At 38.0% G+C, this 25,204-nt stretch overlaps 2 protein-coding genes across 2 annotated transcripts; one reads left to right on the forward strand and one right to left on the reverse strand.

Moving 5' to 3' along the window:
• Positions 1 to 1,949: 1,949 nt before the first annotated feature.
• Positions 1,950 to 14,525, reverse strand: LOC111586529 (syndecan-4-like). Its single transcript, XM_023296280.3, has 5 exons — positions 14,272 to 14,525; positions 8,127 to 8,253; positions 6,151 to 6,338; positions 4,972 to 5,251; positions 1,950 to 4,763 (listed from the first exon to the last, which is right to left on the reverse strand). Exons 1-5 carry the CDS (start codon positions 14,329 to 14,331, stop codon positions 4,600 to 4,602), a joined length of 819 nt encoding a protein of 272 aa, XP_023152048.1. The 5' UTR covers positions 14,332 to 14,525; the 3' UTR covers positions 1,950 to 4,599.
• A 3,104-nt stretch (positions 14,526 to 17,629) lies between these two features.
• LOC111586533 (ribonuclease P protein subunit p25-like protein) lies at positions 17,630 to 20,577 on the forward strand. The gene is made up of 2 exons (XM_023296283.3): positions 17,630 to 17,716; positions 19,273 to 20,577. The coding sequence occupies exon 2, from the start codon at positions 19,273 to 19,275 to the stop codon at positions 19,915 to 19,917; it is 645 nt and encodes a 214-aa protein (XP_023152051.2). The 5' UTR covers positions 17,630 to 17,716; the 3' UTR covers positions 19,918 to 20,577.
• Positions 20,578 to 25,204: the final 4,627 nt, after the last annotated feature.

Below are 25,204 nucleotides of genomic sequence, written 5' to 3' on the forward strand. Positions count from 1 at the left end.
TTGGATTTGCTATACTTTTAAACCTTAACTATTTTAATGTATGGCAAAACACTGTTTTTAAATCTTTAATCCCTCTTTAAAATCCTTCTACCTTCAGTCTCTTGAAATGTTACATTACATACATTTAACAAAAAATGAAAAAATTACATATGCACACGCCAAAATGTTTTAATTCCTTAAAATCTAATGCAACATTTTAGTAAATATGATGCATTCTGAACCTATTCTGATCTATTTTATACAGACTCTTCTACTGTGTGAATCATTTGGAATCGTAACAAAGTTCTAGCTGTGATCTCAGCACCAGTCAAATGTTTGGCTGTACGAGGCTACAGCCCTTAATGTTTTCTAAACAGAATATTTATCTGTCATTCCAATCAGGCATTAAATCTCTGGAAAGCAAGATGATATCATCGATCAAAGTTGCAAGCAGTCAGATGAGGCAGGAGGAAGTGGCTTCAGTTAGATCAGTTATCATTTTTCCTAAACTTGAACAGCATTTAAAGTGTTTTGTCAGCAACACAGACAACAGATTCAGTCTGACTATAATGTATTTTGGCTTACTGTGTTGTGGGACTTAAAACATCACCAGCACCTGCATCTTTTCTTATGAACTATTTTCAGGATCGGCCACCCACATTGCAGAGTAGTAATAACCTGTAAGACTCCAGCTGCTCGCTAAAACTGGCAACTCTGGTCTAACTCAGTGGTTTGCAAACATTTTTGTCACAAGGTACAGCTTTACATATGATTATAGTTATGTAAGTCATAAATTTGACTATTTCCACATTTTCTGCACTAAGTAGGGCACAGTTAGTGCTCTGTGAAGTTGTGATTTAGCGATAGCTCACTTCACTTTACAAAAACTGTGTTGGGGTGAACAATGTGAAGAAAGTTGACAGTTTTAAGTGCAGCAGCAGAGTCAGATTAGCTTTAGACAGAAACAACACAGCTGAATGCGTGAACTCCATTGTTCACTTAAACTGGAGAAGTTCATTCCCTGCCAGCACTGTCTGGCTTTGGTCACAAATTATACAGAAACCAAATATTGAAGTGCCTGATTGGGCACTTACATATAATGGTTCTATAATGATATAATGCCTGGAATGCGTTGTAGAAAAACACAGCACTTCTGTGCCCATATCCCAACCTGTGGTTTTCATCCCCCATCTTTCCTTCTGCATTCACTGGCATTCACTCAGTGTCCCACCCATGTCAGATTAATGTTTATTTTTCTTATATTTTGCTACTACTTATATAATATTTTTAATTTATATGCAGGAGATTAACTGCTATTTACTTTCAGTGTATCCCCTGTCTATCTTCTATCAACCTGTTTTTCACTTTCTCCCCTGTCATTTGTTTTTTTTTTTTCTCTCTCTCTGCATTGTCAGTCTTGGAAAACATCTGACCATTTGGCTCAACTCAAATGCTGCTGACTTGGGTTCACAGTGTGGTTTGAAAACCTTTTTTTTTTATGCTTGGACCTACATTAGTAAAAGGATGTTTCTTGAGGCTGGGAGGAAATGTTTTTCTGCACTGTTGTGCAAACAAACGGAACAAAAGCTACAACGGAGTGCTTTTTACCTGCAGCTGAACTTTCAGTGTGCAGACATTTAACACATCACACACAGACACCACAACTTTCTGTGTGATTAGATGAACTGAAAAAAAATTCTGGTTTGGTTTTACTTTTTTCACTTCATGACAGACCACAGAACACATGACAATACAGACGATGCATAGACACGAGGAGCTTTCGCTTCGGTGAAGAGTGAGCACACAGATTTTCTTTATGTGTCACAAAGCAGAGATGAAAGGAAGAAAAGAGGCTGATCAAAGAGCAGAAACTATGAGAGACAGAAAGCTGTTTGAACATGCTGTTGACAGGAATGTATGCATTTACATTATGACCAATCCCCACAGCAAAGAGAATAAAAAGCAGCCAGTTTCAGCGTTGCATTCAAGCCACATCTTTTATTGTGAATCTCATAAGATACACCATCTCAGCAACACAGTTCTCTATTGGCCGCCTCTATGTGCATATGTCTTATTGGGAAGTCCATGCTTGGTTGGTCCTCACTATTGTGCAGCTGTTTGTTAAAATCAAAGCCTCAGTCAATTCATCTTCAACTTGCGTGAAAACAAAGCTGCAATATATCTATAAGGCACTTATTCTAGTTGAATCATTTATTTAATGCATTCATATGAAAAAGCATCTAAAAAAAACTTAATGAAATTGAAAATGAATTGAACTAAAGCTCGTCAAACACACTAAAACATAAATATCAAACAAAAGAGCGCAAAGAGGCTTTAACCGTGAGTAAATACTGTACAATCCAAATTATCACTGATATATTAACCAAGGCTATAGTGTAAGTAAGTATAAATAATACACATAAATTATAGTATCATCAACATACTGTATAAACTTAAAAGATCCTAACAGAGAAAGGTTATTGTGTCTTATCACCTGCTGGATTGCCAGCAAGTGCAAACCCGTTGTCTTAGCCCTCTATTGGTCTGGTTTATGTCAGACAGAAGTGTTTCCTGGACCACAGGAAGTTCAGTCTATACAGCTGCAAGGTCAAAGCATGACACTAATACTGTAACAGCACTGAGAATGAATGTATATACAAGGTACTGTGAGGCACTGAGGTTGCAAGCGCTCAACAAATATCAACAGTAAGTCACAGCGGGTTAGTGGCCACATTTTCCTGTTTATTCCAGCCACAGTGAATAAGTAGTTCTCATTTGCATTCAGATAATCTAGGATTGGAAAGAAGTAGCCTTGACTGGTGTTCCACTGCCTCATGAAAGGAATTAAACTATTAACAGACAAAAGAGGCTACAAATTTGGCCTTCGACTCAAATCTAACAAAAATTTATTACAGTCCTATAAAGAAATGCATATATACCAAATTAACAATTTTTTTTATACATTAAACTCAAATTAAGAAAAAAAAATATCTCAAAGCAAAGCAGTTTGGGTGGGAATTTGTGGAAAGTGAGCAGGTTTACTCACAGTTTATCCCACCTCTAATCTTACTCGCAATCAAAGTTGGTTCTCAAAAATGTTAATCTGACAGACCTCAATAAGAAGCAGATGCGAGAAGCAGTCTTCTTTGACACATTAGAGGCAGTAGATAGCTGGTAAAAAAAAAAACTCATGTAAGGCATACTCCCAGTATTATGACAAAAATACAGGTTTTAACGGGATTTATGCTTATCAAAATGGAATACCACCCTGTTGTTGTTTACTGCCTTCTGTATGCTGACTGTATGTTCCTTTGGCCTGCTGTATGAAGTACAGTTTATATGCAGAGGAGTGGATTAAAAATAAATTTCTCATTACAGTTGAGAATTAAACTGACATCTGTAACGGACTGCCTTTTAAACTCTCTAGCCCTGCTGTTTGCATAAGCTCTGATTTGGAAGAAACACCAAATGCTGTCAGTGTCCCTTTAACTTCAAACCCACCATTATAGCTCTATACAGCTGACAGGCAGAAAGGAATGTGCTTTGGCTGTCGTCAGAAGACACTGGTCACTTCTACGGTTTCTGAATTATAGTCATTAGCTTTGGCTCTACCTGTCCCTCATGCTTGCAGCACTCAGTCACCAAATAAAATAGTTCTGAAAATATTACAAATGTTCAAAAGATGCACGCCTGAGGGACTCTTACCGGTCTACGAATACAAAGACAGCAATCTCTATTAAAAAATGGCTTACAGAAATATAAACTCTAAACATGAAAACACCTCGGAAAAAAAGCTACAGAAGACAAATAAAGCACATTTATATTTGGTCAGTTCGGTAAGTGTCAATATTTGTACCTGCAGAGTAACAAAATCCCTTAAACCAATACTGGACAGCATATGAAAAGACATATTCAATCTCACAACAAAAATATTCATTTCAGAACAGAAAGCAAACAAGAAAATGAAATGTAACACAGACAGCTGTGAACAAGCAGAGCAAATCTCACCTCAAATAAAGGGAAAAGGTATTGACTTTTAAAGGCCCTTTTTAATACTAATCCTATATGCAGTACCATTTCATTTAATAGCATTCCAAATGCGTTAAAGCTTTCATATTCATGTTCCTGTCATCTTCCTCGTGCAGTTTAGCTGAGCTGGGCTGGTTCTCTGCAATACAGAACCAAATCTAGCCCAGTGGCTTCAGCTTAGAGAAGTAAAATGGCTGTAAAGGCACAGTGTTGTCAATATATTTAAGTTGACCACTTTCTAACACTAGAGCAGCTGTGATCCAAAGTAAAGATTCTTTTCTTAAACTTTAAGATGTGTATTTACGTTCTTCCCTAACATGGAATAACAGGAATAGTCCTATTTTGCTTTCTTATGAGCCCTTCTTCACAAACACTGAACATTATGCAGAGGAAAAAGACAGAAGGATGGCAGAGGACGAAAGTAGGAATAATGAGCAGACAAATAAACTGTACGGTGCACTGGAGAAGAAGCAAGTGTTTTACTTCAAACTTCATCAAGAGGAATCATCTTCAGCTGTTTATAGTTATCCATCTTCATGTCCTGCCTGGCAGGAGACAGATTCCACTCTATATTGTCCCTTTTGGTTTTGTTCAGGCATAGAACTCTTTGGTTGGCGCTTTCTGGTAGCCTGTTGATGAAAGTTTGTTGTCTCCAAGGTCGTAGCTTCCTTCGTCCTTCTTCTTCATGCGGTAGGCGAGGAGGAGGAGGAGGAAGACGGCACAGAGGAATCCAACTACGCCACATGCTATCACAGCTGGAGAGGACATGAAATTAAGAAAGTATTTGAAACATCACGTTGCAAATGCTATATAATATTTAGGTGTCTGTTTTTGTCCAATTAGCATGAAATTTCACTGTCATCTATTTTTGTAAAACACAGCTTCAACCATAAGAGGAGTTTATGAAGAATAAAATCAACAGAAAAACATAAATTGTAAAACCTCGTGGAAATGTGTCCTTACCTGCCAGCACTTCCGTCCTCTCCCACAAGTTCTCAGAGGTCACTTCTTCAGCAGAGTTGATCTCATTTCTTCTGCTGTCTCGACCACCAATGGCATAAACATCATCTACGACCATTCTGTTCAGATCCTCATCTACAGGTAAGGTATTGTCCCACTTGTCCTCGTCGGCATCTTCGGTTGCAGTCACGTCCGTGCTGAGTTCAGCTGCGGTGGTTTTGCTGGGAGGCGTGGCAGTGGGATCGTGTGCGAACCAGTCAGCTGTCGGGCCGATACCTGGCACCTGGAAGACACCAACACAAATAGACTGCATGATGCGCTGGATAACAAATTTATCTTTCATGCACTGATCAGTTTGGAGATTTTGGGCTACTTTGCTTCCATAACATTCCTACTTTCAGACCTAGTGGAAACAAAAATGTCCAAAATTCATATTTAGGTATTCATTTGTCTGCATTTTGTCAATTTGCATCCGTAGATTTCAACTATAAAATAGCGTTTTCTCAAAATGAATTTTTTCCTCATACTCTGAGCAAAAAATCTCCATTTGAGTAGCAATTGCATTCATCAAAATTTCTATTTTTATATGTAAATCTGATTTGTAAATTTGTAATCTGAAGGCTTTTACAAGGAGATTTGTTCATATTTCATTCATAGCCTGATTTAGAAAACATGTTACAAGACTAATATGTCAATAAAATGAAAGAACCTGGTTTTGAATCTGGTTTTATCCGGTGTTCAGATTTCTGTTCTGAAAATTTCTGTAAATTAGCCCACATCTAGCTAGATAATGCCTGATTTGCATATATAAACATGTCTTTCAGTAATCAGCTGGTGGAGTTTCATGGTCTTATCAATTATATTAAATCTTTCCCCTAATCACATGTAGTTTTTGGGCCTTAAATACTTTGCATAGTAGCTAAAAAGATTTAGATTTATTTGGTAAAAACTTTGTGCCTGCAGTTTTGTCATTACATCATTCAGAAAATGGATATAAGTCCGTAAATAAAGAGACCACTAACATTTACTAGTGTCCCAAATAAAGCATACAATTTAAAATATGTATCTGAACATTTTAAATGGCATATAGGATATTGCGGCTGGTTTGTTTTGGGACATGTGTGATTAAGATGTTCCAGCTGTCACATAAAGATTAGATTAAAAGGAAAAGAAATACTTTACCTCCTTGTCTCCGTCAGGGAGGATGAATGGTGTCGTCTCAGTGTCCTTCACGGTGGTTGCTGGATCTGCTGCTGTGGTCGGCGGGTTGTGAGCAGAGTCTGTCGGTTGTGGCTGAAGTGGTAGCATTTCTCTGGAGAAGTTGAGGAACCTCTTGAGCTGCTCCTCTTTGTCTGCGATGTCGCTGAAAGCTGAGAGAGGGAGAACAATCAGCACAATAAAGCACACGGCACTTCAGAGCAATTTTCTTGTCAACACAGCACCACAACTGATCTTAATTTGGGGGATTTTTTTTTTTTTAAGATAAACAAAAGTATTATGTGTTACTTTATGGCTTGGGAAAATCCTCCTCCTTATTAAGATAAATAAATCATGCAAAAATCACATGAACTGTAAAAGAGCACGGCAGTTTTCCTCAGCTCATAAAAGGTATTTTGAGGATATGCGCCGTTTTATGGAGTTTGACGCAATCTTAGAAGGGAATGATCATTAACCGGCTTTCTACGAATGCTGGAGCAATGCAATCTGAGAGTTTTAGAGCTTACTGGAAGCCCATGTTAGCTTTATGTTGACATCACACTGAATGTTCCAGCACATCATTCACTGTGAGAATACAGGTGAGTCATTCATAGCTAAAGCCAGGGATTATTTGACATCTGTGGGTTTCACGTAAAACCTCACCTGGTTGAATCCACATCACCTCAGGACAAACATCTGGCACATTATGACTGCTTCTATGTCTGCATATACAAGCTCTTGTGTCTACAGTGCTCATGTGTCTAGATTTGTAACTGAGTTAATGTCTAACTGCTTTTTTCCACTGTAAAAAAAATCCTGAGGAAATTCAATTGTAAAGAAATGTAATCTGGCTCATAAAAAGAAATATGAAGTTTCAGATTAACTCTTCAAACCCAGAGCAAGTTTGTAGGCGTTTTTGCTACAGTCACGTGTTTTAGTCACTGTGGGCTCATTTTTCACTGCAACATAAAGTCCTGCAACAACACAGCAAGGGCTACAAGTAGAGAGAACTAAAAAAATGTGTGCTGTGAAGTATACCAAAGTCATAATGCAATGAATCATCAAGAAAGTTAATTACTTTGATAAATCATTTCCCAAAAAATGGGAAAACAAGAAAACAGGAATCAACATGTCAAACATTTTTTCAAGCATCCACAGGTGTAACCAGTACTGTACATACAATAAATATTTTACTACTTCCATTTTTACAATCTGTACAAACTAGGCGTTTTCTCTGCACACCCGTTTCAGACAGATATTTCACCGTGCTGAATGTATCGTTAAACAACTTGCTGACAGCTTGCTCTGCCGTATGCTGTTTTTGAGACACACTGCATTTATTTTATTGCTCAAGTATGCTTTGTTTTCCTCTCCACCTCTCTAATTGGCTCACATGCTTGTTTTCTCTCTGCTCTGTGTAAACACAACCTGCAGCTCAGCCAAAAAGTCCCCAAATTTTTCTCATGTTACTATTAGTCACAGCTGAGTCGATCATGGTTTCTTGGTTGCACGGAGGAGTGCAGAATTTTTTGTTTCTGATGTCATCTGTTGAAGACGGTTTATTTTGGGATCATTTTTACATGAGGCCTTAGATTTGGTACATTTTCCAGATGGAGCTACATGATGATCTGTTCCAATAAATGGTGTCATTTTGGCTATTTTTTTTTTTTTTTTTTTTTTAAAAAGCTAACATATTTTTTAAACAATCCAACAGACTGTGAGGTCCAGAAAGTTAAAGTAACATTTATGTTAACACATTATTTTAAATGCAGCTGGAATTACAAAGCTGGTCTGAAAAAAAAAAAAAACAAGTGATCAAGTTCTATTCAATAAAAATCAGTGTTTTTGAAAACTCACTTGTGTATGGTGTTTGAAACAACTACATTACTTCAATGATTTCCCTTATTAACAAAAAATCCATTACAAAACAAGGACGGCTGAAGAAAATATAGTTTCCTTACGATAGTCTCCAGATCCAGACCCTGACCCGTCGTCTTCACCGTCTTCATCATCTATAGGGAGGTCACCTGATGTTCGACCTTCTATGTACAGGTCATCTGCGGTGGATGACTGGGAGAGGACGAAGAGCTGCAAGAGGGAAAAGAATTACAGCCATTATTGATTAAGTAGAAGAGAAACATGAACAAAGACTATAAAGGGGTGAGCGAAGCACAGATACACATAGATTCACACTTGCAGAATTCCTTCCACTAATTGGGAACATGTGCATGTCTCTATAGTTCTAGAGTAAGACAATACCTCTCACAACCAGTGATGTATGCAGGCCAAATATGCCAGAGTGTGGACTGCTGTCTGGAACCTCAGTGCATACTGCATCCATACTATAGCATGAGCAGTAGATGAGAGCTGGTTTCTTGTTCATGTCCTGTGTTGTGGCAGTAATATGTGATACTTCACAGAGCCAAACATCTAAGTCTGTTTGAAAGGAGGCGGGAAGAGATAGAGCAGCTTCAAAGACGACCCACAGAACAGACAAGTGAACGCACACATGGAAAAGACTGTAGCTCGGCGGGAAAAAAACCTCTCACCAACCCAAACGCCACACAAAGGAGCGTGATGAAAACCAAAGCCCCACTTATCTCTTCATCTAAAGCCTCGACAGACAGGAGGTAGTACAACACACAGCTCAAGAACACTAGAAAACGTGAATCAAAGCGCTAGAGACCCCGTAATGATTCTGAAATTCAAAAAGAGGGGAAGAAGAGGCTCAAACACATGTTGGTATTAAAACAGAGATGGACACACACACACACACACACACACACATATACACACAGACGTGGATGAATACGGCCCATTGAGACCTGAAGTATGTCTGGTATGTATACTATGCTTCCACTAACACAGGTGCTGAGAGAGGGAGAAAGCAGGGCGACTGGAGAAAGGAAAGGAAGGAGAGTAACAGGGACACTTCTGTTTGCTTCCCATAAAACAGGTGCTGAACGCAAAGAAGGAGTATGACGAGGTGTCCAGTTTGGTTTAAACGCAATAAATATTCACACTTGAGGGAAGTTAATGTATGAATGAATTTTCAAAGCAAGAATCTATCTAAAAGCACCATTTTTACTTGAGGTAGTATTTCTTTAGTCACTGATATGCAAAGATTTAAACATAAAACAATAATAAAACTCAAAAAAGTGGTACTATTACAAACAGAAAGGGTAGAAAAAGTCAGATTCAGATGCACACTAAGTTCTGTTTCCTTCTGCAACATATCAGTAAAAAAAAATCCCTATTCTGGGTCTAAACTAGAAAACAATCTGGACAGACTCTTCATGTGGTCTGTAAAATCCATTTTATGTCTGAGCTGAACAACCAACAATACGACAAGATATATGGAGGGAAAACACTATGAGACAAGCCAGATGTTGCAAACAGAAAATCATTAACATGAATTTTCTAAAGACAGCAGAATCTCATAATTGCCAAGGCTTGACTAAAATAACAGAAGAGGCACTTGCATTCTTGCTGTCTTCAGCACAGGAATTACAAAAGCAGATGCTGTACTCGTCAAAACAAAACACACACACACACCCACAAGGCTGCAACTGCTGCGAACATACATGTCTGTTTGTCTTTTGACTTATATGTCCTTAAATTTTACAATTCACGAGTGTGACCAGAGAGAGTTTTCAATTTAAAGCTAGCTTTGATTTACTGTCAAACTGGTCCATGTTGGATATCATCTTCATCATCTTGGGTGTGTAGTCTCTCAAGAAAGCAGTTCATGCTCAGGTTTATACTGAGTGACCTTTCCCAGTGACTGAGGCACAAAATGTACATGTTGAAAATGAACAGAATTCCCTTTTAAGGACAGAGCAGCAGGTCTGACTGTGACCTCAGGTGTTAGTGAATTGATAGATTGCTATTTCTAACACATACACTACCATTCAAAAGTTTGGGGTCACTTAGAAATGTCCTCATTTTTGAAAGAAAAGCAGTTTTTATCAATGAAGATAACACTAAATTAATCAGAAATACAGTCTAGACATTGTTTATGTGGTAAATGACTATTCTAGCTGGAAATGGTTGATTTTTAATGGAATATCTACATAGAGGTACAGAGGAACATTTCCAGCAACCATCACTCCTGTGTTCTAATGCTACATTGTGTTAGCTAATGGTGTCAGCTAATGGTGACACCATTAGCTAATGGTAATTTTTATCTGCAAAGTTTACAGAGATATTACAATTTGATTTTTGAAATTGCTTATTAAAGTCAAGCTTTAGTTCAATGCTCACCATGTGACCAATTTAAAACGTGATGGAGCATTACCACATGTGATGCCATCAAAAGTGTAAATGTTTCTCAAGTAGGACAGCAGGAATTGTAAAGTCATCAATTTAAATCCTGGATCAGATGTAGCACCAAACATACATTCTAAACTGCAGTCGATGCCATTTGTTAAGCGTATCATTTTAAACTGCGATTTTGATTTGAAATCTTTCTGTTGTTTATCCTACTGTATACAGTGATAAAGTGAAATCATTATTATCATTAATAAGGATTAAAGACTGACCGATTCCTAATGGGCCTGGCTTATTATCAGATCTGATACTCAGCATTTCTGTAATAAATTAATTTACACTTTGGCTCTGATGCTGGGGCCTCTGTCTATCTGTAGTAAACACTGTAGTCTCAGGCAATGCCCCACCCTGGCAGCACATCATGAGTAAAAGCATATTAATACTGAAAGATAAATGTTGAATAGCTCAGTTTTAATAAAAACTTTTATGTCGCATTTCTGAAACCAAAATACATAAACTAACTGAACCAACATTCAAGAAAATGTACTTGTATTTATGAGACAAGACCAAGCTCAGTATTAAACTAAACTTTAAATTGTAGTGTGCTCTGGGAGACACACAACTCAAACAGAAATCATCATAAGATCATATTTTAACTACATAATTCATCTAAAAGTCATCATTTGTTATTTGTAGCAACTAGTAATTCTCCTTTCACTTGAAAATCCTCAGTTTTTAATAAAATGTCAGAAAAATCAGGACAAAAGTCATCACAACTTCGCACCTACTGGAAAAACATTTTCACCTGATTGAAAAATTGATTTATCAACTGGCAATCAATGTAGCACACAAAATGGAACACAATTGCAAAATACAATCAATTCTCACTATCTTTGTCAGTCTAGCTTTTCAGAGAGAAGTTCTGCATTAGGGTTCAGTGGAAAACGTGACTAAGAGGTCACACACATCTGGAAAACATACGTACGTACACAGCATAAACACATTCACACGCATGCCGTATATAACAATCTGGCATCCCGATGCTTTGACAGCGTGAAGACAGTTTACGGGAAATAGCCGGATCACACGGGTACGACCCTACAGACACAATGGCAGAGCGCATTGTGAAATCTAGTATTCGACAAATCCATACTTTTTGTGTCTGCTACGCTAAATATTTCCCCAATGAGCTGGAGGCCAAAGAGCGGGGTCAAGAGTGGGGTTGTGTAACAGCCTAAAGCACACAGCAGACCTGTCATCATCATCATCTAGATAGCAGTGGTACACAACGCTGTGCTGAAGGGGCTGTATGTTTGACTTAAAGGCCACAACTCATAAAACGTTTGACCCCTAAACGTCAAATGTGCGTTTTGTTGTTTAACAGCAGCTGTCGTCCCTAACAGGGAAAATTATTTGGCCCTGAAAGAAACAGTAGAGTTTTGTAAAAACTCTGTACATCTGCACGGAGTTTGGTAAGATTCCAAATTCCTACATGTGATAGTAATTGCCAGAGAGTGACACAATATCTACTTTTGTCTCACACTTGGAAGATATTTGGACATTCATAATTGAGATCACAGTAATTTAAAACTGCTGACCCAAAAATGCCAGTCCTAGTCCACACTATAAAGCAAGAGATTATACATTTTGTCAAATTGGTGTGCACTCAAAGAACAATTTTAGACAACAAGAGCTGCAAGGATTAATCAATTAATTGTCAGCTATTCTGTTAGCTGACTTCGTATGGCAACTTTGAAGACAAAAGGTCTACATTCTTTGATTCCAGGTTCTTAAATGTGAGTATTTTCTGGTTTCTTTACTCCTTTGTGCCAATAAACTGATTAAATTTAGGTTGGAACAATTTTAAAACAAAACAAATCATTTAATCAAGATAAAAATCAACAGATTAATCAACAATAAAATTAACTGTGGGTTGCAGGTCTACAGGCAACCAACAAGATGTGGAGAAATCTCACTGTACCACTCTTTTCAGGGCTAGTTGTACATATTTGTCCATGGTGTTAAAATCCCCCGAGGCCACGCTGACACTGAACATGAAACACACAATCAACAAAACCACAAAAAGCATCGGTGAAATGCTCCGGCAGTCGGTCAGATGTGTACAGTCTCGCCTTCAAACACAGAACAATGTTGTGACTAATGCTGATTAACTGGGAGAACACGAAACTTCAGGCAGACCACAATGTTTACAGCAGCAAGGAGTGTCAACCTACAGGTTTTTCCCATCCTTTGATTATCATTTAACCATTTCTTCTGATTTTGATGTGGTCTTCCAGTCATATATGTGTTTGATAATGTCCTTCACTATAAAAGTAATCATTAATAATACCGTGAGTAGGTGTCACCCTCTTCCTCTTGCCTTTTGTGGTAGGATGGAAATCTGCGTGTATCCCACGCAGTTTACAAGCCTGGACAGGCCCAGTGGGACTCACTGTGAGTCATCCATCCAGAAAATGACACAACTACCGGCTCAGACTGTCAGGGGCAGAAAGCCTGTTTCAACATTCATCTTTCAGATGGGAGCAACATCGCTGACTGACTAACCAGTAATTCTACAGCCACACTCGGAGAAAGAGACACTGAATATATGATGCAACCCATCACGCCCAGCAATTTAGGACCGGAGTCTGTGTATTAGTGGCACGAAGCAAAAGGGGAATCAAAGGGTCAGAGTACGTAACAAGATGATACAACTTAAAGTTAAGCAGAATGGAGGTTGTGAGCACACCTAAGATATTATATTCCCAGATTACAACCCATGGGGCCTCAGGCAGGAAAGAAATGACAAACAGCATTTCCTCTATATCTACAACTCTTTCGGGTTTATTTAGCCAAGCACATGCTTCCTTTTCAGTCGCTGTTACAAATATCCACCAGGACAGTCTCAGGTTTCAGCTCTCTGCTTTTCACAATGTACAGTCCATAAATCTTAAATAATATGCATTTCTGGAGAGGTGCTGAAGTTCCCTGGCTCTCATTTGGGATTTTTACAGTCAATAAATCATGCAACCAGGATATATTTCACACTTGTGACAATGAACAGAGCTCCGTTTTGGCCTGTCATTTCCAGGTGTTTTCCAGCTTTACAACACACATAATAGACTGCAGAGGAAAGACATGCAGACACCTTTCTGTTTTGTTTTAGGTAAAGACGAAATTGTCAGGTCAGACTGAAGGGTTTGTGTCATTGTTAGTGTTTCTTCCTGGTGAAGCATCCATTAGATTTTTGTTCAGAATTCCATTTTGTAAACAATGACATTTAAAATTTGACCTGAGCCCTGAGTGGGTGAGAAACTCAAGCCAGGTCTGGAGGTTTAAATGTCAAAGCTGTGAATTAGAGGCTGAACAAACTTTGGCCCTGTGTGAACTTGACACAAACTGGACGCCTGAACTTGGCTTGAATATACAATTCTGTTGCTTTAAATCAATAAATTTGACATTAGTAGCATATATCTTGTGTAAATACAGTTTTAACGCTTGCTCATGCTTTAAAAAAAATATTTATTTATATTTCTTTTGGCTTATGCTTAACAATAAACATCAAGGTGGTAGAAAAGGTGAAAATGTATCAGTAATAGCAAGGACGACCAAACATAGGGGAGACTAAATGAGGAAAAACACAAAGAAAAGTCAACGGAACGGAATCAAACGTTACGAAGGTTTTGATTTAAACGTCTGTTAACGGCTCCTTGGTGTATTTTCTCTTAATAAAAGAAACACAAGAAGTAAAAACTGTCGAGTGAAATCATTTTAAAGTTTCATCTCAAAGTAAAATGGTCTAAATTTAAAACAAAACTGCAATTAAAATCCACTTACCTTTTCGCTGATGGACCCAGTCGCCAGTCCGACGAGGAACAGCAAGCACAGATTCCTCATCTTAACTTCCACAAACTTGCGACAGTTGAGGGAAAAAATGGGAAAAGTGAAGGGAAAAAAAGTTAAATTCGGTGTAAAAAGAAATGCAGTTGAGCTAATTTCTCGTCCTGTGTCCGCTGGCGTTCTGGGATGCTTTGTTAAGTCTCGTCTCTTCGCTGAAAGCCTCCGGACTCCTGTGACTCGGACTCGGACTGAAGAGTTGTTTGGACTGGCACTGCAGCGTGGCTCCGCGGTGACGTCAGCACGTCGTGACGTTCATTGAAGAAGGCGGTTGGGCTCGCGGGGGGCGTGTCTCCGGAAGCGTGTGACCACATTTAAGGAATTGGAGAAGAAACACGCAGGAAATTTTAAGGAAACTTATGTAATAGATGCAAAAACGTGTTGAGACAGTCTGACTGGGATCAGCGTGACGTTACTTGTGTTCAACTTTCCTCGAATAATAAAGTGAAATAGAGTTTATTGATTCCTCACTGGGAAAAATGTACAAGTTTCAGCAGCTAGATACAGATGAAGAATGGAAGAAGGAAGATGAGAAATATAGAAGTACAAGAAATAAAGATATATTAAATCCATAAAGACAATGTACAAGGCCTGACACATTCACATATGGATATGTGCAGATATGACATGATGGGTCATTCCAGAATTGGAGGACATTTTACATCCCACCCATCAAATTTCAAATAATCCACGTATAAAATAGTAAAACATGCAGTTGTTGTTTAAATGTACTTATCCTGACACCAAATCTAAAAAAGTAAGAGAAAAGAATGTCAGAAAATAATTTTAAAAACACCAAATAAGTCTGGAGTGCCGCCTAAAATCTCAAATAAAGCAGTTAAAATGATTTATTTATTTATTTATTTGGTATCATTTTTTCCATTGATGTCTCATAATTTTGGGAACATTTTTTTTAATCAACATAATATTTTAAATAATTATTATGCATTGAACATGTGTCCTACAACATGCATGCAACCCTGTTACCATAAACCTTTTAGTTGGTAGAAGAAGAAAACAGTGAAACACATGAAACGCTGGAATTAACATCATCAAACAGTTCTCCAAAAGAATGGGTAGAGCAAAGCAATGCCTTCTATTCTATTTTTCATATTTTCATAACATTGTCAGCCTTGATTGAATGTCTCACTCCACCTCATGCAACCCTGTAATGCATATTATCAGGATAAGACAAATTCTTCTTACTTTTTCTTTAGTTTTTTCCATCAGTAATTTTGTCCTGTTGGTCAGCAGTAGCAGCTAGCTAAATATCTAGCTTCTACTCCTGAGAAAAAGCTAACATTAGCATGGAATAGTAAACCTGTTACTGTCATTACAGTAGGGTTAGCAAACAACAAATAAAACAAGAAATGAAAAATGTACCATTGATGTGTAAGCTGAGCCAATCAATCCTCTGATAGTTTATTACCTTTTATTGATGAATATGTAGCAGAAAATTGTTAAAGAGAAGGTTAATTTTTCAAAAAGTTTGAAGCCCAAATGTCCTCCAATTCTGGAATGACCCCCACATAGTGGATATATATTGTTGGGTAATATTGAAACAAACAGTGTTTCAAGATGATTTAGCACTAAAAGAGCTTCAGGAGGAAAAGTTTGTCTAGTTCGCTTATTGGCATGTCCCATTATTGGCATCTGTATTGACCGATTATCAATAAGTTAAACATGCTATGTCTGTTCTGCTGCAGCCTTCTCTCTCTATCTGTAGTCACTCTGTGGTTTCAGAAATGTCTCTTGAGCAGACACTGCAAAAACTGAACAAGAAACTCAAGCCGTTGCCACAAAGCAGGAATTTAGCTGCTCTCACAGTGGCTAAGGATAACGGCTAGTGGTGAAGTTAGGAGGCAGCCTCAGATTAGCCTGAAACAGAGTCTGGGAAACAATAATTAATAAAGCTTTAAGATCTGAACCTTAGAGGAAAATACAAGGGATAGAAAAGTGAGAGATTAAGAAAACAGAGAAGGACAGCAGATGGAGAATGTCCAAATTTAATCTCTTTTATTCCTATTTTCCATATTTAGATATAGTCATCCTTATTAATGAAGATGCTTTGCTATGAATGACACCTTCCCTGCTAGCACATGCTGTTAAAACATTACATTTCATGCATATCCTTTCCAAATATCAAATTGGTCTTTCTTGATTACCAATAATCAGCATCGGTATCAGCCTTGAAAAATCCGTTATGTTGGATCCCTTGAGAAAAGCAGAGAAAGAGCTAGGAGAAAAGCGGCGTTAAAAAATGTTGTTGAGCTATAAAGAGAAGAAACTGCATTACAGGATAAAGCTTGTTGCACTTGAAAGGCTGTGAAAAGAAAAAAAAAAGTATTAAAATAAGTTATTGCATTAGATAGCAGTTGCACATGAGTAGTGGTTTTAAGTCAGTCACGTAAAAATGTGGATTAACTCAGTTTTTTGGTGTGTTTTCTTTCCTATATCGTCTGTAGATGTACATATGACAGAGCAATAAGCTTTTGAAGTGAGTATGTTTGACTATAGGTAAGTCTGTTCTCCCATTCATTTAAAAAAAATCACAAAAATATTACAATAAGATCAATAATTACATATATCTGAACTAAGAGCCATGGCACAAATTTCCTGAGCATGCTTTATAGCTTTGCAACCATATTTCTACTGTGCCCAAAATTGAATAACAACTAGAATGTGCAATTCTAGAGACAGTGCATGTGTTATTCTGCAGCTTGTACAGCTCAACAGATTCACAAGGACAAAGCTGATATTGACCCATGACCTTACAGTGTGAAGGCACTCGTTCTGCCAACTGAACCACAGTGACCACAAGCTAAGTAGCATGTTTCATCAAGGCTCTCCACACAACTCTTGCTGCTGCAAAGTTGAAATAGAGGGAATTTAAAGACCACAAATATCTGATTTGAGGGCACCTGCTCTACCAACAGAACCCCCACTAAAGGCTGACTGTCTGATGTGAGCTGTCTTACAAATGCTAAAATTAATTGATATGTAAATTAGAGAGGTAAATTGGCTTTTCTTTTTTTTTTTTTTGAATACTGAGGTGTCCTTACATCATATGTAATATATATTAGGTAAATTGGCATAATAAATAACACTTTTGGGTGTTTGCCTGAAAATGCTCAGGTGAATCTGTAACATTAATCTCATTTCTTTGTGATAAAGTACTTTGGTCTGTTGATTTAAACATGCTGTATAATTAACATTCATTGGCTCGACATAGGGAGGTTGTAGTTTTGAAGTTAATTGACCTGCGAGCGATTTCAACAAAAACAAACTACAAAAAGCACGGCAGTTCACGACAATTCTTACCGTCATACGGTAGCGCAAAGTGTTGCAGTTGAAGTAAACATGTGAGTAGTAGCCGAAAACACAGGTGAGAGTGTAAAATTATATTTCTTTATACTTTAGTGAATACTATGGCATCGAAATCACAATATTTAGTAGGACGCAGGTGTTTTTGCATTACGCTAAAAACGGTTAGAGTGCAGGTTATCCACATTTGCTAACACAGCGAGAAACGCAGTTTTTGTCATTTTATTTAATAGTAGCTGAACAACGGGACGTTTCTGTTGGATGAGTAATGTTGCCACTCAGAATAAAGCTTATTTTAACTCCCTGATATCAGCCCAGTGTTTGTTCGCGCCTCTAAACACTAGAAACATTCTGAAAAGTCATCTAGCCGAACTTCATGAAAATATCGTCGATTTTAAAGTTTTCTTTATTACGAAGCAATGTACATTCATGGAAGAATTTTTTGTGACATTTTGCTGAATCTTTATGACTACATACTTAATTCGGCGCACGCAATGTAGAGCAAACACCGTTGGTTTGAGTTTAAATTGGACATTTGGTTCAATAGTTTATGTGATAACGTTAGTTCACACCAGACCCATCACCATGGTGATCAGACATGACAGTCGTGACATTTTAATGTTACTATCATCGTAGAATTAAACATGTTATATACCGATGACATTACAGGACACTGCACACATGCTTGAAAATTTGAGGTTCTCCTTGATTCACTAATTTTGGGATATTCAGGTAAAATCTTAAATAATCGCTAGTTTTTGTATGGAATTTGGTTTACACGATGTCTAATTAAGTTTGACTGAACCACATATATTATGTGGTTGCTTTCTGGGTTGTTGTAAATAAATCGAAGACTGGATCACTGACTTGACTGGGGAGGTTGAGTAACTTCTCAGGGGCTTCACACTGTCAGGGACCCCAGAAACTCCTGGTTTGTTACATATATAGTCTGATTCTACTTAATTTAATTAATGTATGTAGTGTGTTTTTGTTTATTTGTGTCCAGTTAATTTACTTTTTATTTGTGAAGGACATTTGTCTAATGCTCTTATTCAGGATCAACACACAGTTTGATTATTTCTACTCCTATGATTTGGCTCCACCTAGTGATCGCTGCAGGTTTCTGTAACTGCAAAGTTCGAAAAATATGGGGAAAAAAACTCCTTAAATCACACGTTCATAATCTGCAGGTTGTTTTCTCAATTCTGAAGTTTGTGTATACAGGGTCAGAAAAAGGTAAAAAAAAAAAAAAAAAAGCGCCTGCTTTTATTTTTGGCACATCTCAGTGTGGTGTCAAAAGTCTTGTTTTACTTGGAAAAAAACGTCCAAACCCAGAATAAATTCGGTTCACTATGTGATGAAGAAAAGCTTTAAATCTTCACATGTGAGGAAAATAGAAAGATAATTTTTAAATGACATATCCAGCTCTCAGAATATCTGCTATCTTTCTGTCAATCAGCTGACTGACTGACTTAATGAAAAGTATTTACAGTTTAAATCTCAGAAACTGTCGCCGTAACTGCAGTAAAAGCAGCAAATCTGTCAATGAAGTGATTTATTACGAGGACGACGAGTTTCACTGCACATCAGTAACATCTGTCCGTCTTCTGTCTGCAGATGGAGAACTACAGTAAAGCTCGGACCGTGGAGCGGCCGTCCGTCTGTCCGTTCTCCGGCCTCCCCGCAGACACGCCGCAGATCCGCGTCAAAGACGGCAGCAAGATCCGCAACCTGCTGCGCTTCGCTCTGAGCCGCATGGAGGCCAAACCGAGAGCAGCCGAGGAGGAGGAGGAGGAGGAGGAAGGTGGTGAGGAGGAGCGGCAGGAGGCGGCAGGTCGGCCGCTCTGCAAGCACCTCGTCTTCACCGCCAGCGGGAAGAGCGTCTCCAAGGCCATCACCTGCGCAGAGATCGTGAAGCGGCGCCTGAAGGGGCTCCACCAGCTCACCAGGCTGCTGTACGGCACCGTGGACGAGACGTGGGAGCCGCTGGAGCCCGACGCCGGCCTCGACAGCCTCACCGTCAGCAGGAACCTGCCCAGCATCTGGATCCTGCTCTCCAGAGAGCCGCTGGACGGCAGCCAGCCGGGATACCAGGCACCGGGCCGCTACGACGCCCTGTGGGCTCAGAGCTCCAGCAGGGAGGAGGGCGGAGGGTTCACCGGACAGAGACCGGGGCACCGGAGGAAGAGAGGCGGAGGCAGAGGGAAGGGACCCGGACGTCAGAGTGGACGGTCCAGAGAGCCGGTGAAAGGACAGAACTGATTTATTGTAAAGTGCATCAACATAGAGAGACTCCGCCACACTGAGAGGATTTATAAAGGATTTCTACATTTAAAACTGATTATAAATCCATCACAGGAAATGTTCTTATTGTTAAACTTTGTTTTACTGAACTCTATTAAAGTTAGCAGACACGTGCAACCTATCATCATGTTCTTTGACTGCAGTACGAAGAGGTTTTGTACTGAAATCTGACTTCTGAAAATGTGCTTTTCAATTGAGTATATTAAAAATTTTTTGGTTAGTTTCACCCAGAAATTGTGTTCCTGGTTCCCTCTGTGCAGATGTAGACTTACTAATTTTCCTTTTTGAATACAGTAAAACAGCATAATGTTACAGGCAAACATTGTACAAGAACAACTTCTTAATAAAAACAAGTCTTAGACATAAAGTTGCTTCATTTGAGGTCCTTTAGCTGAACTGTTTATCCTAAAGCACAAAGTGTTTTGTGCGTGCAGCCGGTCAGTTTCAGAAACTTCGAGGGAACAAAGAAGGTGTCGGACTTCATGAAGACCGGAGGCCCAAACTACAAGGTGTTTGTTGATACCTGCCACCAGGCGTCTAACCGAATGATGAAACCGTGAACATTTCTTTGCTCTTGAACTTCTGTCTGGTGCCAATGATAATAAAAGGTGAATCCTCGCAGAGCGTCATGTGCTGTTTATTCCACTGGAGGGCAGCAGACACATAATCTAAACTCTCCGTCAGCTCTATGCAAACTTTTCACTACAATCAATCACAAAATAACAACAACTGTGGTGTTTTTTTTCCTCATCATTTACAAAACACACCAGAAGGGAAACTCTGTGTCCAGTATGAACAAAAAAACTATGAGCAAGAAAAGGGCATTAATTTCATTTTATTTTTCACTTTTTAGAGACACAACACAACCACAAAGACACAGAACAAAAGCAAAAAAACACAAAACGACCTCAAAGTTTACACATTATTTAGCTGTAAATTTTATAGCATCAATTTAGTATCTCAGGAGGAGAAGGTCTGCCTACAGAGATGGAGTTCAAAGACTGATGATGTTGTGGAATTCAGAGAACAATCTGGTCCTGAAGTCCGTAAAAGAACTCCTCATAGACTTTTGAAGAAACCGAGCAGACCCTGATCTATTGACAATCAATGGGGACTGTGTGGAAAGAGTCGCTGTCTCCAGGTTCCTGGGTTCACACATTGATGAAGGTCTCTCCTGGACCAGTGTGTTGGTGTACTGCTACTGGATCACTGTGTGGTTCAGCAGCTGCTCAGCAGTGGACAGGAGAACCTTCCAGAGGATCATCAACTGTTCAGTGCTTTCTATGGAGGACTTATTCAGCTCTCACAGCTTCAGTAGAGCAGCAAACATTCTTAAAGGATCAATCTCATCCTGGACAGCAGCTGTTTGACCCACAATCCATAGATAAAGACTGAAATACAACTTCTACCCCAAAGCCTCAAGAGAACCGAACCCTGCCAAACACTCACAGTAACTGTCTGGACCTGGTTCCTTCCGGCAACACATTACCACCTATTTATGCACTTTGTGTTTATTTAGAATGTACCGAGAGGCTGATTCATTTAGTAAAATTTGCGATGACAAAAACGGAACTCTATTCTAGTCAAATCATAATATTCCAAAATTCAAACCACATTCTTGAATTTGTATCACAACATTCCAAGACATTTTGTGTCTCTTTGCTGTTATTTTGATCGTCTCTGTGGTTGTTTTGCACCCTTGTGAGATTTGTGTGTCTCTTTTTGGTCATTTTGCATCTGTAATTATGATAAACAGTTAATTTTGAATAATTTTAGGTGTGGTATGTAGACAATTATTCATTAGAAATCTAAATTGACTGTCCAGGGTTTTTTTTTTGTAATTTTGTTGATATTTGTCAGTTTCAAAAATGTGGAAATCTAAAATAGAAAGGAAAAATTCTGTAAAATTACAGTTGTTTTTCAACCATGTACAAAACATGAAGTCTATTAAAATATGCAGAGACCAAATTAAATTGAATTTACTAAAAATTATGTTTGCAGTTGTTTGATTTTTACAATCAAAGCATGGAAAGTTCTGGTTCACAGAGGTCAAACCGAAGCAAAACATTCCTCCCCAGTGAAAAGATGCTTTGTGCAGTTTGTTGGTGGAGTCTGGTCGTGTTGCAGAGCGGCTTTCAGCAGCTTCCATCAACACGAGTGTTTGTGCAGCAGAACAGTCGGCTGGTTGAAGGTGTGTAATCAGGTGTGATGAGGTTATGTCACCACATCACAAATGTTACACAATCCACCCCGAGCTTCACAGACAAGGCAGGTTAATGACCTCTAATCTGTGACCATATAATTATTTTTTCTAAACTGTATTTAACCAAAAAATTAGTTTTTTAATCTGTGTTACTGCACAGATATTAAACTATCTATAATTTAGCTTTTGTTAAATTATAGATAATATCTAATAAAATCTGAGAATGATACATGTTAACACATTTTTTAAAAAGACCAGAACTGTAAATAATGTCAACAAAAATCTGAATATTTTACAAATTTCTTGTACAACATTTGACAGTAAAATGATAGTTTCACAGTATTTATCAGCTAAAAAAATTTTTTTTAAATCAGTTTACATATTTCCTGCTATTTCACAGTTTTTGAATGTTACAGTATTTTACCTTTTTTTTTTTTTTTTTAAAGATTTTTGTGGCACAGTGCAGCTTTATAATCAACAAGAATATTCATAATTCATACAGATAAATAATTGTACCATGACGACACAGTCAGTGCAGCAGCTATTGTTGGTCTGACCTTTTGTTTAAAGACAATTCAAGTCTGGTTTCAGTTTTTGCAGAAAGTTGACATTTCATTTGAGAGATTTCAGTTTTGCTTTATCTGCTGTGACTTTATGAACTTCAGTATTTCAGATAAACTGAGGTCTGATTGAAGAGGAAGCTCATTGTTCTGCAGATTCTGGCTGAACGCCCACAACAGAGGAGGGGGAGACGGCGGTGTCCCCCTCCGTCTGAACATAATGAGGGAGTTCTGCGTCATCATGTCAATGAATGAAGTCATGTGGTGCAGTGGCCTCACACACACTTTCTGCACGGTTGGTCAGCAGCAACGCAAAACACTGTGATGATTGTAAAGAGCCTCCGAGGTCACATCGATTCAGCGGCTTCATCTGAGGATCCTTTTTTTTTTTTTTTTTTTTTTTTAAACTTTTACTACACAAAAACACTTTTTCAATATTTGAATTATAGTTAAATTTTTCAAAAGAAGTGAAGAAAGAAGTTAAACATGCATGTTTGTTTTCCAAAACCTGCACAGTGATCCAACTCCATTCAACGCAAAACTACAACAGACAGAAACAAAGTCATGAAACAACAAAAGTCGTGATGGTTCTAATTAACCATCCATCTTCTTCTTTAATTTTTAAATTGCCTAGTTCCTTTGTTTGTTATGATTGCTAATCTAGCTAATTATTCATTAAATTTATTATCATTTTTACTATTTATTTTAATTGACTGCTCCAATTTGTCTCCAATATCTTGTTTGATTGTCTGTGTTGCGTGTTTTAACCGTCAAAGCACTTTGTGAACACTGTTCTTAAGGGTGCTATATAAACAAAATTATCATTACCATTATTATAAAAACAACTACAAAATTACCAGACAGACACAAAAATGACAATAGAAACAAAACAAGATAACCAAAAGGAAACAAAAATGATCACAAAGACACAAAAATAACAAAATTACCAGACACAGAAAGGACTCAAAGGACACAAAATGTCCAAAAAGAGGGTCTAAATAACCACAAAATGGGCAACCAGAGGAAAATAAAAACAAACAAAAAAAGACTTTAAAAAAAGAAACAAAAATTATCACAAGCAGACACAAAAATGACAAGACACAAAACCACAAGATGACCTAAATGAAACAAAAATGAAGACAAACACATAAAACAATCACAATTAGACCAAAGCTTTCACAAAATCGAGCCAAAAGAAATACAAAAACCGCACAAAATATCCAAAAAGACACAAAAATGATGACAGAGACAGTAAACAACCACACAATGGGCTACAAGACAAAACCACCGAAAGGAGAAACCAAATAACTTTAATAAGATGCAAAATGCCCACAAAACGCCAACAACATTTGCCTGGTTTGCCCTTGTTAACCCTGTGCAGATCTGTTCACACTTCAGTGAAGATAATGGTGACTAATGGTATTTCTGTTTTGCACTGAGCACATGTTTGTCCTGGTTTCTAAGTCAAACAGTTTCCCGTCGTCATGGTTCTGATATTTCCAGACCCTAGATGGTCTCCTCTACACAGTTATGAAAATATTGCTGTTCTGATACAGGTAAAACAGAACAATTACATAATAAAATAGATTTTTATGGTCTGGTTATGCTTTGTGGTTGTTTTGTGACTCTTTGTAGCTCTTATTCTGACCAAGACAGAAGTGAAATCACCTTAAAATAGCCTAGTAGTTTTTTTTCCCTGTGAATGTGGCTTCAAACATTCAGTCCTGATATTACAAATTGGCATGTGTTGATATATAAGCACTTAAGTATAATTATTACAACTCCTGCTTCTCATATTAAACAATTTTTAACACACAACTGGTCTTGCAGCTTTGAGAAAATCCATATGAATTCTATATCAAAATGTGCAGTTCATGCCGGAATGGTTTACTGCGTCTTTTGTTAGCAATTTGTTGTACGGTTTGTGTAAAATTTGCAAAAATCTGTGTTAAAATTCCCATTGAAATTAATAGGAAGTTGGCCAGACAACTGCCACAACCAGCCATCTTTGTAGCTCCGGGATATTTTAGCGTAGTGCAATGGTTTGCTGAGAGAAAACAAAACTGCAGACACTAATGTGGATGAGATTTGGTGCAGAAGTAGTGAATTAACCAGGAGAACTTGTATATACAGAAACAGAAACCAAACTAACAGGGTCAATATATAATTGCGGGACTTTTTGTAACATAGTTGACAGGTATCATAGTTGAAATTTTTGCTGTTGTCAGGCCTAAAATCAACATGGCCGCCTATAACCAAACACCACATGGCATTTTTACAGAAAGATTCTTCTAAATATTATATATACAATTTAGTAAAATTTAAAGTTATTTATAAAGATATTGTAGTAAACCTGTTGACATGTGATAAATCCACACTTGACTCACACACTACTTTATATTAAATAACTCAGAAAGCCTTGGAGTCTGGCCAGTCTTTTCTTCAGGAGGATATGACATCATGTGGAGCAGGTCATGTGATC

Source organism: Amphiprion ocellaris, chromosome 9, assembly GCF_022539595.1.
Source record: "Amphiprion ocellaris isolate individual 3 ecotype Okinawa chromosome 9, ASM2253959v1, whole genome shotgun sequence".
Lineage (NCBI taxonomy): Eukaryota > Metazoa > Chordata > Actinopteri > Pomacentridae > Amphiprion > Amphiprion ocellaris.